Raw genomic sequence first — 15,393 nt, 5'->3', positions numbered from 1 at the left:
ACCACGGGGGGAGTGGATCAAGGGTTGGACTTGATGAGCTCTGAGCTCCCTTCCAACCCAGCCCATTCTGTGATTCTATGAAATAAGCAGAAAACTGGCTAAAAAGAGAGCCCCGGGGGGAAGCTGAAGGGTGACAAGCTCTGACCATCAGCCAGCAAAGGCTGTGACAACCCCCAGTGTGTCCCAGAGCCAGGAGACATTCCCTGCTCTGGGAGGGTTGGGATCACTGCAGTGGATTAAAATCCTCATTCTCCTTCTCCTTGAATACAATAAGGCACCAAAAATAAATACACTTAAATAACATAAATACATAAATAAATACACTTAAATACAAAAATATAAATACAGTTAAATAAATGCAACGTAAATACACTTGAATATAATAATATAAATAAATACACTTATATAAATGCAAAATAAATACAAAATAAATACTCTTAAATACAATAATATAAATACATAATTAAATATACTTAAATACCAATTAAATACACTTAAATACAATAATATAAATACATAACTAAATACACTTAAATAATACAAAATAAACACACTTGAATACAATAATATAAATACATAAATAAATACACTTAAATAAATACAAAATAAATACAATAATATAAATATTTAACAAAATACACTTAAATAAATACCAAACAAACACACTTCAATACAATAAGGCACCCCCTGGCCCAGGAAAGGGCTGTGCTGCCTCATCTCCTCCTCTCTAAAAACTCCAAACATTGCAGATGAATGAAAAAATTAATTGGGGGGGGGGGGGGGGATGAGGAGAAGATGTCTGGGGGGTCCTGGTGTTCCTGCACTGCTCCAAAACCACCTTTTTTTCCCCCGGATCTCTCAGGACAATCACTGAACAGGAATCCCAGCTCTGCCCCCAATTCTCTCCTGTGCTGTTTTCCCCTCCTGTCACCTCTCCAGAACCCCCCAAACCCCCCCTCAGGAATGGGATGGGGTGGGATGGGAGGGGGGGAGATGGGGTGGGAGGGGGTGGTATGGCGGGGAGGAGGGGGAAATGGGGGGAATGGGGGGGTGGGGGGGATGGGAGGGGATGGGGGGGGATGGGGGGGGATGGGGGGGGATGTGGGGGGATGGAGGTGGGAGGGGGGTGGGAGGGGGTGGGAGGGGGTGGGGGTTGGGGATGGGGGGGGATGGGGGGAATGGCGGGGGGAGGGAGTGGGATGGGGTGGGATGGGGGTGGGTGGGGGTGGGATGGGGGTGGGATGGGGGCGGGATGGGGGCGGGATGGGGGTGGGATGGGGGTGGGAGGGGATGGGAGGGGGTGGGATGCAGCAGTGGGGCAGGAGCTGCAGGGGGGGCTTCTGGGGGGCTGCCATCCCCCTCCCCACTGCTGCAGGGCCCTTCCTGGGGGCAGCACCCATGGCTCAGCCTCCTGCAAGCCCAGGGAACACCCTGGGAAACAGAGTGCAGCTCAGCTCCCAGTTCTGGGCACGGGGACCACCAGAAGGGGGAGCAGCACAGCCAGCACCTCACCCATCCCACCCAAACACCTCCCAGGAGAGGAACTCAGCTCTCCCAGGGCAGAAAAACCAAGCCAAGAAACCCTCTGCCATCCCAGGGGATGGGGCTGAGCAGAACAAAGCCCGAGGGAACCAAGTGGTACCGTGGCAGAGCCTGCACTGAGAGTGCAGCAGTGCCTGGGACAGCAAACTCAGCTTGGGGAAGTGGGGGGGAATGGGGTTTTCCCAGATTTAAAATGAGGGGAATGGGGTTTTCCCAGATTTAAAAGACTTGGAGAGCAGCTCTGGATGGGACCCACGCTTCCCAGGCAATGAGAACACAGCCCAGGCAGCACCTTCCCCCCCATTCCTCACCCAGCTTTGTTTTCTACTTCTCAAAGTTCCCTTCACCTCTTCAGGCCCCACCAGCAAAGCTGCCAGAGGCTGCCAAAGCTTCTCCCCTGGGGACAACCAAACCCCTTCCCCACATGGCTCTCTCTGACCCAGAAACCATTTCACAGAATCCTAGAAGTGGCTGGGTTGGAAGGGAGCTCAGAGCTCATCAAGTCCAACCCTTGATCCACTCCCCCCGTGGTTCCCAGCCCATGGCACTCAGTGCCACATCCAGGCTCTTTGGAAAGATCTCCAGACACGGAGAATCCACTCCTTCCCTGGGCAGCCCATTCCAATGCCTGATCACCCTCTCCAGAAAGAAATTCTTTCTAATCTCCAACCTAAACCTCCCCTGGCACAACTTGAGACCCTTGCCCTCTTGTCTTGCTGAGAGTTGCCTGGGAAAAGAGCCCAACCCCCCCCTGGCTCCAACCTCCTTTCAGGGAGTTGCAGAGAGTGATGAGGTCTCCCCTGAGCCTCCTCTTCTCCAGCCTCAACACCCCCAGCTCCCTCAGCCCTTCCTCACAGCAATTCTGCTGGATCCCTTCACAGCCTCCTTGCTCTTCTCTGCACCTGCCTCCAGCACCTCAAGCTCCTTCCTGAACTTCCTGAGGGGCCCAGAACTGGACACAGGACTCAAGCTGTGGCCTCCCCAGAGCTGAGCACAGGGGCAGAATCCCTTCCCTGGACCTGCTGGCCACGCTCTTCCTGAGCCAGCCCAGGATGCCATTGGCCTTCTTGGCCACCTGGGCACACTGCTGCCTCCTCTTCAGCTTCCTGGCAATCCCAGCTCCCTTTCTGCCACTCTGTGCCCAGCCTGGAGCTCCCCATGGGGTTGTTGTGGCCAAAGTGCAGGACCTGGCACTTGGAATGTTGAACCTCATCCCCTTGGGATCATCCCAGCTCTCCAGTCTCTCCAGGTCCCTCTGCAGAGCCCTCCTGCAGTCCCCTGCCACCTCCCCAGGACATCCCTGCAGCTCCTGACAAGTTCCCTCAGCTCCCAGCCCCACGGGCTTTGGCTCAGACACGTCAGGGCTTGGATCTTCCCTCTGCTTCCACACCAAGTGCTCACACACAGGAGGAGGCTCAGCTCTCACCTGCCCCACTCATCACACCCAGCCACCAGGAACCTGCTCTGCACAGAGACACAAACCCAAACCCCAATTCCACACACCAGTGAAGTTTGGATCCCCACAATTAAACACAGGGTGCTGCTGATGCTCTGTGGGCAGCGGGAGCTGCTGAACCCCTGGGAAAACTTTTGACAACCCGGGGAGAGCAGCAGGGAGGAAACAACCTCAGCCTCTCCTTACCTTTCCCCGGGACTGAAGCCAAGGCCTGGCAGGATGCAGCCGGGGTGCTGAGCAGAACCAGCGCCTCCCATCCAGCCTGGAGCCTCTCTGCAGCCATGGCTGCCCAGGAGCTGCACAAACCACAAGGGGAAAGCTCAGGGCCCGGGGCTCAGGGGAGGGCTCTGGGACCACCTTGGGGCAGTGAGAACACCGAAAGGGGAAGAGGGGAAGAGGGGAAGAGAGAAGGGGAGAAGGGGGTAGAGGGGAGAAGGGGAGGAGGGGAGAAGAGGAAGAGGGGAGAAGGGGAGGAGGGAGGAGGGGAGAAGAAGAAGAGAGGAAGAGGGGAAGGGGAAGAGAGAAGGGGAGAAGGGGGTAGAGGGGAGAAGGGGAGGAGGGAGAAGAGGAAGAGGGGAAGAGGGGAGAAGGGGAGAAGGGGAGGAGGGAAGAGGGGAGGAGGGGGAGGAGGGAGAGGAGAGGAGGGAGAAGGGGAGGAGGGGAGAGGGGAGGAGAGGAAGAGGAGAGGAGGGGAGAAGGGAGGAGGGGAGAGGGGGAGGAGGGGAGGGGGGGAGGGGGGAGAAGGGGTCCCCAGCACCCGGGACCCCCGCAGCGCCCCAGGAGAGGCCTCAGGGGAGGCCCCGGGGGGGTTCAGGGGAGGCCTCAGGAGGTGCCTCACCTCGGGCCTCCCCTCAGGCCCCGTCCCAGCCGGTCCCGCCCCCCCCTCCCCTTCTTCCTCTCCCTTACGTCACACGCAGCCCCACCGCCTCCTGATGGCGTCACGCACCGTCCCGTGACATCATCGCTCCGCGACCCTCCCGCCCCCCCTCTGAGGGTGCCGGGGGTCAAGCCCCGCCCCGCCCCTCTCCCATTGGCTGGCCGACAGGCAGGGCAGCAGCTCCGCCTTCCGATTGGCTGTCGCTGGAGGCTCTGTGACGGAAGGTGATGGCGTCAACGGGGCAACCATAGAGCGCAGTTAGCCGGGCAGAGCGCCGCGGGTGGGGCAACATGGGATAGCGGAGGGCGGCGGTGCGGGGACCGGGAGCGGAACCGGGATCGGAACCGGGACCGACCCTGGAGGGGGCGGCGGGACCGGGGCTCCGGGTTCGGCTGTCCCCGGGGAGGCCTCCGCAGCGCAGCCCGGGACCCCCCCGGTCCCCCCGGCCCCGGGCGATGCGGGAGCCCCCGCCCGGCCTGACCCGGCCCCACCGGTGACTCGGGATGGACCCGAACCCCCTGATCCGAACAGCGCGGGCGGGGTGAGGCGGGAGGGGACGGGGAGGGAGCGGGGATGCGGGGGGTGCGGGCAGGAGGAGGCGGTAATTAGTGATTATTGGTTATTGATTGGTTATTGATTGATTAGTGATTGGTTAGTGATTGATTAGTGATTGGTTATTGATTGGTTATTGATTGGTTAGTGATTGATTAGCGATTGATTAGTGGTTGATTAGTGATTGATTAAATGACTGATTTAGTGATTGATTAGATTATTGATTAATTACTGATTGACTTAATGATTGATTTATTGATTGATTAATTATTGATTGATGATTGATTATTTAGTGATTGATTTAGTGATTGATTAAATGAGTGATTGAATTATTGATTGATTTATTGATTAATTATTGATTGGTTTATTGCTTGATTATTGATTGATTTCGTGATTGGTTATTGATTGATTTAGTGATTTGATTTGGTGATTAAGTGATTGATTAAGTGATTGATTGATTTATTGATTGATTAATTATTTGGTTTATTGATTATTGATTTGATTTAGTGATTGATTTGATTTAGTAATTGATTGATTGATTTACTGATTGATTTACTGATTGATTTACTGATTGATTAAGTGATTGATTTAGTGATCGAGTGATTGATCAAGTGATTGATTAAATGATTAAATGATGGATTAAATGATTGATTTTTTGATGGATCTTTTGGTGGATTTGGTGATTATTGATTGATTTATTGATTGATTTATTGATTGATTTATTGATTGATTTCGTGATTGGTTATTGATTGATTTAGTGATTTGATTTAGTGTTTAAGTGATTGATTTATTGATTGATTAATTATTATTTGGTTTATTGATTATTGATTGATTTAGTGATTGATTTGATTTAGTGATTGATTTGATTTAGTGATTGATTGATTGATTGATTTATTGATTGATTTATTGATTGATTTATTGATTAAGTGATTGATTAAACGATTGATTTAGTGATCGAGTGATTGATCAAGTGATTGATTAAGTGATTAAATGATGGATTAAATGATTGATTTTTTGATGGATCTTTTGGTGGATTTGGTGATTATTGATTTAGTGATTGATTGATTTAGTGATTGATTTAGTGATTGATTTATTGATTGATTTATTGATTGTTTAGGGGCAGCAGAGCTCGGATCCCTGGGGGGGAGGTGCTGGCGGGCAGGGGGAGCCCAGGGGGGGATTGATGGAACCCGAGGGCATTCGGGGGTCTGAGGGGGGATGCGGGTTTGGGGGGGACCAGGAGGGTCCTCGGGAGGGTTTGGGGGTTCTCTTCTCCCTCTGACCCAAACCTCTCCAGTTTCAGGAGCTGCCGCCGCCTCCTCCTCCCTCCGGACTCGCCGGTTCCGGGTGTTTCTCTCCGGGTCTTGGCTCCTCCTTTATCCCGGGCTGATGGGAGAGGTCCCGGCAGCCAACCAGGGCTGTGCTGGGCTCTGCTGGGCTCTGCCTCAACCGGAACCATCCGAACCTTGCACACATCCCCCCCTTTGCCTCGGGATCTGCAGGAGGAGCCCCAGCCTCGCCGGGACCCCAAAACTGCTGAAACTTCACCAAAAGTGCTGGGGGAGGGGAAGAAGAGTTGGAGGCAGAGAGCTGTGGATGAGCTGAGGCATTACCAGAACGGGTTCCACTGGCTCTGGGTTGACACCAAGGTGGCTGCCAGGATGGTGTGGAGGCTCCTGCATGGCCAGGTCCTCACACGGAGGGAGAGGAGGAGGGTAAGTCACTGCAAACAGAGTTGTCACCAGGTTTTAAATACCCCTTTTCAGCAGATCAGTGCTGGTTGTGAGGTGTCAGGGGGTTTGTCAGGGTTTAACACTGGCTCAGCAATTAAACCAAGTGGCAGCTGCTCTCTGTTAATCTCTCTCTGCTCCTTGATAAAGGAAGGAGAGAGAATAAGGGAGAGAGACTGATGGGTTGGGAACTAAACTGCACAACTTTAATGAAACAGGAATGAGAAATAGGAGAAATTACTAAATCTATACAAATACACAGGAAAATGGATCCCATGTTCCTCCCCCTTTTCCCCCAGTAACTCTCACATCCCCACAGAGGCTGCAGGGCAGCTCTGGGAAAGCCCAGGCTGGAATCCTGGGGTCAGGAGCAGTTGGGAACTGGAGGCAGGAACACACAGATATGGGCTGGGATGGATCAGGAGCAGAGGCAGAGGAAGGGATGGAATCCTCCCAGGATGCTTGGTGAAGGAAGGGAAGCAGGAAAGGCAGGAAGCTGGAAACCTGGAAGCTCTTGTGGTGCCTCAAATTTCTCCTGAGTATGAGGTGTATGGGATGGAATCCTCTGTTTGGTCAGTTCTGGCATCTATCTTGTCTGTTCCTCCCCAAAGGAGGCTGCAGGTGGGACCTCTTTATCCTCCTGGAGGGTAACAGGAGGGTCACAGGCACACGAGGGTCACAGGCACACGAGGGTCACGGGCACAGGATTGTAGCAGCCTGGTGGAGCTGGGTGGGATCCCACTGGATCCCACCAGTGGGATTCCCACTGGTGGTGGGATCAGCTGGGATAACTGCATCCAAAGCCTGTGTTGGGATCTGGGCTGCCTTGGAGTCCCTGGAGAAGGTTTGGAGAGGGGGAAGGGGGACAGGGGGAGAGGAAGGGAGAGAGGAAGGGAGAGAGGAAGGGGGAGAGGAAGGGGGAGAGGAAGGGGGAGAGAGGGAGAAGAAGGGGGAGAGGGGGAAGGGGGACGGGGGGAGAGGAAGGGGGACGAGGGAAAGAAAGGGGGGAAAGAAAGGGGGGAAGAAAGGGGAGAGGGGAAAAGGGAGAAGGAAAAGGGAGAGGGGAAAAGGGAGAGGGGAAAGGGGAGGGGGGGAAGGGGGGGAGGGGGGAAAGGGGGACATGGGGAAGGGGGACATGGGGAAGGGGGACATGGGGAAGGGGGACATGGGGGTACCCAGCCAGAGGGTCACTGCCCCTCCCCATGCAAACAGCACCAGGTAACAGCTCAGCTGATGCAGTCCCAGGGAACTGATCCCTCTATAACCATGGAGTGGGATCAGTCCCAGAGCAGACACTGATGAGAAACTTGCTGTGAATTCAGCAAGTGCAGCTCCTGACAAGAGACTGAGCTGAAAGAAAGAGTACAAGACAGAAAATCCCCTTTCTCCTGGCCCAACCCAGGACAGGGCACTAATGGCACAGTAACAGAAACACAAACCCTGGGGAGGGGGTGTCTGGGGCAAGGTTGAGGTCAGCTCCCTGGTTCCCCCACTCCCTTGGAACTCTTTCTCTCCTCTGTAGGGTCCCATAACCATTTCTGCTCTGCTCCCCTCCCTCTGCAGCTCCTGAGAACCTGTGCAGATCTCTTCAGGCTGGTTCCCTTCCTGGTGTTTGTCATTGTCCCCTTCATGGAGTTCCTGCTGCCTCTCTTCCTGAAGCTCTTCCCTGAAATGCTGCCCTCCACCTTTGAGACAGAGTCCAAGAAGGTTTGTGTCCCTCCTGAGGCTGGGGCTGCAGCTTTCAGCTCACACACACACGTCTGGGTCAGACATTCCTCACTCATTCCTACCCAGGACAGCAGAATTTGGGGGTTTTGCTGCCATCAGCAGTTTCATTTTGTTCAGTTGACCAAAACCTTTCAGTGCTGGAGCCCCAGGTCCTCTCTTTCCCAGAATCTCCTCCCTTCTGGCTTTCAAGTAGAACTCCTAACCCTGTTTTGTTTCCTAAATGAAGGAAGAAAAGCAAAAAAAGAAGTTAAATGCAAAGCTGGAGCTGGCAAAGTTCCTGCAGGAGACAGTTGCAGAGATGGCCAAGAGGAACAAAGCAGCCACAGGACAAGGGAAAAAATTCTCCTCCTACGTGCAGCAGGTACAGGAGCAGAGCTGCCCTCACACCAGAGTTGGTGCTGAGGTTTTGGGCACAGAATGTGGGATTTGTGCCAAGGTCTGACAGCACAGAGATGCCCCCTCCTCTGCTGCAGCTCAGACCTTGCTGGAGCCTTGCAGAGAGGAGTTTCCATCCTGGAACAGCCAGGGGAAGTTCTCCCCTTTGCTGAAACTCTCTTTTTGTCCTTTTGTGTCCATGCAGGGAGGGGAATCCCCCCTGTCAGGGTTTAACACTGTCCCAGCAATTAAACTGAAACAGCCACTCTCTGTTAATCTGTCTCTCTCCTCCTTGATGAGGAAAGGAGAGAGAATAAGGGAGAGAGACTGATGGGTTGGGAACTAAACTACACAACTTTAATGAAACAGGAATGACAGGACAAATTAGTAAATATATACAGATATACAGGAAAATGGAAACCACATTCCTCCCCCCTCTCCCCCAGTAACTCTCACGTCACCACCGAGGCTGCAGGGCAGCTCTGGGAAAGTCCAGGCTGGACTCCTGGAGTCAGGAGCAGTTGGGAGCTGGAGGCAGGAACACACAGATCCAGGCTGGGATGGATCAGGAGCACAGGCAGAGGAAGGGATGGAATCCTCCCAGGATGCTGGGTGAAGGAAGGGAAGCAGGAAGAGAGGAAGAGAAGGAAATCCAGAAAATCCCTCAAATTTATACTGAGTGTGACGTGTATGGGATGGAATCCTCTGTTTGGTCAATTCTAACATCTATCTTGTCTGTTCCTCCCCAAAGGAGGGCTCAGGTGGGACCTCTTTATCCTCCTGGATGGTAAAATGTTTTCCCTCTGAGCTGAGCAGTGTCCCTGGCTCTGCATACCCTGGCAGTAACTAGAAACATCAAGTGTTATCAGTTCTAAAAGCAGACCCTGTCTGAGGAACCTGCTGTTCATTTCAGCAACTACTTAAAGAGGCTCAGCTGAAAGCAAAAGTACAAGACAGAGAATCCCCTTTGTCCTGGCCCAAACCAGGACACCCCCTCTCAGAGGGCACAGGGGACACACAGACATCTCCTCTCTCTTGGTTTGGCTTTTTCCAGATCCGTCACAGTGGGCACCAGCCCAGCACCCAGGAGATCCTCAGCTTCTCCAAGCTTTTTGAGGATGAGCTGACCCTGGAGCACTTGGAAAGGCCCCAGCTGGTGGCTCTCTGCAAACTGCTGGAGCTGCAGCCCCTTGGCACCAACAATCTGCTGCGTTTCCAGCTCCTCCTGAGGCTCAGAACCATCAAGGCAGATGATGAGGTGAGGGGGGGACTTGGAAGGCAGAGGATCCCCAGCTCTGCCCTCTGAGTCCCTGCTTTGCTCAGAGGAAAACTCCCAAGAGGTGCCCAGGTCTGGAAGGCAGCTGGGGGTTACCACAGCCTGGTTAAAGCCCAAGGTCCTGGCAGATCTCTGGGTCTGCCTGGGAGTTAATCCTTCAGAGCTGTGGGGCCACGTGTAAAAGTGAAACTCTGAGTACCTGGGGGAAGAACAGAACAGTCAGGTCAGTGTCTCACCCTCTGCAGCTGAAGACTCTCAGCTCTCAGGCACAGGATGAGTGTTCAGTCTCACTCTCTGCTGCTCTGACTTGATGCACATCTCCCCAGACACATTTCTGGGGGCTCAAACTCATCAGGGGTTGGGCTCAGTCTGTGCCTACATGAGAATGTTCCTTATTCCTTGTTGTTTCAGATGATTGCCAAGGAGGGAGTCCACGTCCTGAGTGTGTCTGAGCTGCAGAGTGCCTGCAGAGCCAGAGGGATGAGGTCCCTGGGGTTGTCTCAGGAGCAGCTGAAGGAGCAGCTGGGACAGGCAAGTGTTTCTCTGACAAGGTTCCTCCTGGGGCAGGGTCCTGCAGCCCTCAGACAGCTTCCCCCACAGCTCATCCCCATTTCCTGAGGGATCCTCAGCTCCAAAGCTGAGCCCCAAGGCATGAAGTCTCCAGGTTGTGCCTTGGACCAAAGAGGACACCAAGGAGCCTCAGGGACAGCTAAAAGCAAGGTGAAGTGGGGGGCTTGGGAGGGGAAGGGGAGGTGTTTGAAGCTTCTGAAGTAGCCAAGAGTTGCAGCAGAGCAAAGAGGAGCCTCTTGTGAGCATTCAGACAGATGGTGGGTGCTGCATCTCAGCTCAGCTGTGGGTAACTCCAGGCACTTTGCTTCCCCTGTCAGCAGGGTGCTGGGACCTCCCTGGCAGCTGGGAACTCCCTCTCCAGCAGGGATTCCCTGCAGCATTCCTGACTCCTCAAAAACATTTCTTCCCCTTGTATCAGCCACACTCAAGGTGGCTTTAAGGACAAAGAGGGCTTTACAAGGAAGCACTGACAAAGAGCCAGCACACAATAACTTTTCCTTCTGTTTTCTTTTCACAGTGGCTGGATCTGCACTTGAAAGAGAATGTCCCACCTTCCCTGCTCCTGCTCTCCCGTGCCTTGTACTTAATAGATGTAAAGCCACAATCTGTTCCAGTGCCACAGAATCAGGTGAGCTGCTTGAACAAAGCTTCCAGGTTAATAGTTGAACCACTGGATATTACAAAAGTGGAGCAGTGTGACATGAATCTTGTCCTTTGATCCTCCAAGTGACTCTGCTGCATGGTGTGTTCCTTCTTCTACAGGCAAGTGAAGCTGCTGAAACCATTCCTGAAGGTCAGGAGACCCTGGTGGACCCTGCCCCTGCTGCACAAGGGAGAAAGGTGAGAAAATAACTGCCTGCAAGTGGGAAAATGAGCCCGTGGTGCTGAAATCTTTGAACAGACCTTTCCAAAGCCAGACAAAACCCCAAATTCACATAAATACTGAGATTTCAGCCCAGGTGCCCCTAGCTCAGAGAAGCCACTGTCAGCCCCCAGCTTGGACAGGAGCACCCTGTGCTGGGTCAGGAACTGCTGGAACGGGCCCAGAGAGTGGTGCTGAATGGGGCTGCATCCAGTTGGTGGCTGTGGTGTCCCCCAGGGATCAGTGTTGGGCCCAGTGCTGTTCAATATCTTTAGTGAGGATTTAGGTGAGGGGATTGAGTCCATCATCAGCAAATTCACAGGTGACACCAAGCTGGGGGGAGTGTGGATCAGCTGGAAGGCATGAGGGCTCTGCAGAGGGACCTGGACAGACTGGAGAGTTGGGATGATCCCAAGGGGATGAGGTTCAACATTCCAAGTGCCGGGTCCTGCACTTTGGCCACAACAACCCCATGGGGAGCTCCAGGCTGGGCACAGAGTGGCAGAAAGGGAGCTGGGATTGCCAGGAAGCTGAAGAGGAGCCAGCAGTGTGCCCAGGTGGCCAAGAAGGCCAATGGCATCCTGGGCTGGCTCAGGAAGAGCGTGGCCAGCAGGTCCAGGGAAGGGATTCTGCCCCTGTGCTCAGCTCTGGGGAGGCCACAGCTTGAGTCCTGTGTCCAGTTCTGGGCCCCTCAGGAAGTTCAGGAAGGAGCTTGAGGTGCTGGAGCAGGTGCAGAGAAGAGCAAGGAGGCTGTGAAGGGATCCAGCAGAATTGCTGTGAGGAAGGGCTGAGGGAGCTGGGGGTGTTGAGGCTGGAGAAGAGGAGGCTCAGGGGAGACCTCATCACTCTCTGCAACTCCCTGAAAGGAGGTTGGAGCCAGGGGGGGGTTGGGCTCTTTTCCCAGGCAACTCTCAGCAAGACAAGAGGGCACAAAGGGTCTCAAGTTGTGCCAGGGGAGGTTTAGGTTGGAGATGAGAAAGAATTTCTTTCTGGAGAGGGTGATCAGGCATTGGAATGGGCTGCCCAGGGAAGGAGTGGATTCTCCGTGTCTGGAGATCTTTCCAAAGAGCCTGGATGTGGCACTGAGTGCCATGGGCTGGGAACCACGGGGGGAGTGGATCAAGGGTTGGACTTGATGAGCTCTGAGGTCCCTTCCAACCCAGCCCATTCTAGGATTCTGTGATTCTATGAATCTAAGGTAACTTGTTTTCAGCTTCCCAGTGAGCTTGGGCTGAGTGGCTTGAGCCTAAAAGCCAAAAATCTCCAGAATAAGGAAGGCTGAGCACGTGGTTCTCTGAAGTGAATTCCTTAGATGACTCCATGCTGATAAAACTGATGAAAAGAGAATATTTGTGTATTTCCAAAGAGCTCAGTTAAACTGCAGAGGAGAAGCAGTGGGAGTGCTGACAGGACAGGGAGCAGCCTTTTTGGGGAAGGAGAAGGGATTGCACAGGGTCTGTCTGCTGTTTTGAGAGGACTTTTAGCTGCTTTTCCCTTCAAGAATGAAGAATTTGTCCCTCAGCCAGCAGAGAAGCTGCCAGGCTCAGGAGCACCACTGGAGGTGAGCTTCTCCAGAGCCTTGGGATTCCCAAAGGAGATGGTTCTGGTGGTCCAACTGGGACTGCAAAGTGCTGGGAATGTGAAGGTCAAGGAGTGACTGGAGAAGTTGTGGCTGAGAACTGCACGGAGGGCTGTGAAAGACAACTGGGAACTGGTGGGGAATTCCCAGTTATGTCCTTTCCCTGGGTTCTTGTTAATAACCTGCTTTCTAGAGCCAGGATAGAGGAGCCTTCCCTCAAACCACTGTCTCATAAAGCACCTCTTTCAGTACAAATATTCCTGCAGTGACTGTTCCTGCCTTCCCTTTTGCTGGCTTTGTTTTTGTGAAGATTTGATTTAAATTTAGCTGCTTAGGGGTCTGTCCAGGGTTCCCACTTAGGGCAGGTTTGGGAGCCCAGGATGACTTTTATCAACAGGGGAATGCTCCTTTACCCTGAAGAACTTTGACCTTAGCCAGTTGTAACTCTCAGAGCAGTTTGTTTTCCTGTGTTAAATGTGAAGATTCTTTCTTAAAAAAAAAAAAAGAAGGGTGAATATTTAAGAAGCATTTTGTCAGGGTTTAATTAAACCAAGTGGCAGCTGCTCTCTATTCATCTCTCTCTCCTTCCTGATAAAGAAAGGAGAGAGAATAAGGGAGAGAGACTGATGGGTTGGGAACTGAACTACACAACTTTAATGAAACAGTAATGATAAGTAGGAAAAATTGCTAAATCTATACAAATCTACAGGAAAATGGATCCCATGTTCCTCCCCCCTTGCCCCCAATAACTCTCACGTCACCCCCGAGGCTGCAGGGCAGCTCTGGGAAAGTCCAGGCTGGAATCCTGGGGTCAGGAGCAGTTGGGAGCTGGAGGCAGGAACACACAGATATGGGCTGGGATGGATCAGGAGCAGAGGCAGAGGAAGGGATGGAATCCTCCCAGGATGCTGGGTGAAGGAAGGGAAGCAGGAAAGGCAGGAAGCTGGAAACCTGGAAGCTCTTGTGGTGCCTCAAATTTCTCCTGAGGATGAGGTGTATGGGATGGAATCCTCTGTTTGGTCAGTTCTGGCATCTCTCTTGTCCCTTCCTCCCCAAAGGAGGGCTCAGGTGGGACCTCTTTATCCTCCTGGAGGGTAAAATGTTCCTCAGAGCTGAGCAGTGTCCTTGGCTCTGCTGGAACTATAACCATGGAGTGGGATCAGTCCCAGAGCAGACACTGATGAGAAACTTGCTGTGAATTCAGCAAGTGCAGCTCCTGACAAGAGACTGAGCTGAAAGCAAAAGCACAAGACAGAAAATCCCCTTTCTCCTGGCCCAACCCAGGACACATTTGCATTGGTACTGCCTAAAATCTGCTGCTCTCCCTTCCCCCTAGGCTCAAAGGGAAGCTCCTCAGAGCAGCCAAGCCAATGGAGCTTAGCCTGGAGCCCACGAGGACTCTTGGACCCTGGAGAGAAAAGCTCCCAGCTCTGGAACTCCTTCCAGGAAGAGGGATTTTCCAGGAGCACATCAGCACTGAGGCCATGCTGAGGCTTCTCCTTTCTACTGAGCCCTCTTCCTGGACATTTCATTTGTACAGATGATAATAATTCTGCTGCTGCTGCCTCTGCAGTTCCTGTGCAGGTCTTTGTGCTCCTAACCCTTAGGAAATGCTCTTCCTCCTCCTCCTCCTTGTCCTGAAGCCCTGGAGTCAACCACAGCTGGAAATCCTCCCCAAGAAGATGTCCCTGTAGCCAGGGCTTGCAGCCTGCCCTGCTTGGCCAGCTCTAGCTCCTCATCCTAGTTAGCATGGCTTAACCAGTAACCAGAGGATGACCCACTGGATCTCCCTGTGCCACGGGGGGGTCAGCACCTTCTCAGTGTTGAGAAACACCCAAGAACTTTTGGAAGGAGAGCAGAGCAGTGAAGAGGGCAGGCAGCTCCTTTGCAGGTGCTGTTACAGAGGGCAGAAATCTGGATTTTTGGGGCCCTGCTGGGGGGTGTGGGGCAGCCACACACATTGGGTGAACTCATCAGGCTCAGAGCCACAGCAGGAGGTGCTCCTGGGCTTGGGGTAGGTGACAAAATGATGGCATTGACTGCTTTTTTTTTGGTTTGCTCCACAGGAGGATATGGAAAAGGTGTTTTTAGTATTTTTTAACTTGTTTTTTTTTTACTTCATCCTCTGTAAATGTCCAGAATTAATGCCAGTATGGATTTTAAATGGGTGTATTTATACTTACTGTAAAATTAAAGTTAGACTTGGTGCTAAGTTGACTGAAATGTCTCCTCTAGAGCTCAGGCAGCTTTCAGAACCCTCCCACTCCCCTAAAAGCCACCTGGAGGTGAGGTGTCACCAGCACTTTAAACTGGAGCAGGCAGCTGCCCTTGGACCCTGTTCTGTCCCAGTGTGCTCTGCTGAGTGTTTGTATTCCAGTGGTGCTTAGAAAATAAAAATAAATGTTATTTCTGTAAAATAAACCCCATTCCTCAAGTGTGGCTCCTGCCTCTGTGTCCTGGGGGGGGGAGAGAAGAGCCTTGGGCTCTTGTCTGGATCCCAGGAGCTGCTTTTTGGTAACCCCAACACTTGTTACTGGACCAGAACCATGGCCCAACCTCTGCAGAGAACCCAGAGAAGCATTTTGGTCTCTAAAGAGCAGAGTCCAAGTGTTGCTCAGTGCTGGATTTCCCCGAGGGGCACGTGCAGCAGGGAAAGAATGCAAAATAATTCCTGTATTGTGGCTTCAGGTGGAATTCCTGAACCCCAGCCCTGCAGGGAACTCTTCCCTCTTTGCTCCAAAGCAGAGGTGGGGTCTGCAAAGCCACCTGAGGGGCCCTGAGCTCTGTCAGGACAGGAGGGTCACAGGCACACGAGGGTCACAGGCACACAAGGGTCACAGGCACAC

The 15,393-nt window shown here is 52.8% G+C and overlaps 1 protein-coding gene across 2 annotated transcripts; it reads left to right on the top strand.

The window, feature by feature from the left end:
- The first annotated feature begins 4,170 nt into the window (after positions 1 to 4,170).
- On the top strand, positions 4,171 to 14,973 carry LETM2 (leucine zipper and EF-hand containing transmembrane protein 2). 2 transcript variants are annotated; one of them, XM_030464034.1, is made up of 10 exons: positions 4,289 to 4,416; positions 5,725 to 6,142; positions 7,721 to 7,864; positions 8,112 to 8,246; positions 9,315 to 9,518; positions 9,948 to 10,067; positions 10,624 to 10,734; positions 10,869 to 10,946; positions 12,470 to 12,529; positions 13,884 to 14,973. In XM_030464034.1, the coding sequence occupies exons 1-10, from the start codon at positions 4,379 to 4,381 to the stop codon at positions 13,926 to 13,928; spliced, it is 1,353 nt and encodes a 450-aa protein (XP_030319894.1). In that variant the 5' UTR covers positions 4,289 to 4,378; the 3' UTR covers positions 13,929 to 14,973. The 2 variants fall into 2 exon arrangements, with proteins under 2 accessions (XP_030319895.1, XP_030319894.1); XM_030464035.1 differs by lacking the exon at positions 12,470 to 12,529 and having other exon boundaries at positions 4,171 to 4,416.
- The last annotated feature ends 420 nt before the right edge of the window (positions 14,974 to 15,393 follow it).

Source organism: Calypte anna, chromosome 22 (genome assembly GCF_003957555.1).
Source record: "Calypte anna isolate BGI_N300 chromosome 22, bCalAnn1_v1.p, whole genome shotgun sequence".
In the NCBI taxonomy this organism is placed as follows: domain Eukaryota; kingdom Metazoa; phylum Chordata; class Aves; order Apodiformes; family Trochilidae; genus Calypte; species Calypte anna.
Note: the sequence above shows the minus strand (reverse complement) of the source record. Positions and strands in the feature narration are given on the sequence as shown.

What these genes read in the sequence shown, in the direction of transcription:
- LETM2 (XM_030464034.1), top strand. Translation starts at nt 4,379, where the DNA reads ATGGACCCGAACCCCCTGATCCGAACAGCGCGGGCGGG. An exon ending in ATCCGAACAGCGCGGGCGGG is followed by an intron (nt 4,417 to 5,724) that starts GTGAGGCGGGAG and finishes AAACCTCTCCAG; the next exon opens with TTTCAGGAGCTGCCGCCGCC. An exon ending in TCTCCTCCTACGTGCAGCAG is followed by an intron (nt 8,247 to 9,314) that starts GTACAGGAGCAG and finishes GGCTTTTTCCAG; the next exon opens with ATCCGTCACAGTGGGCACCA.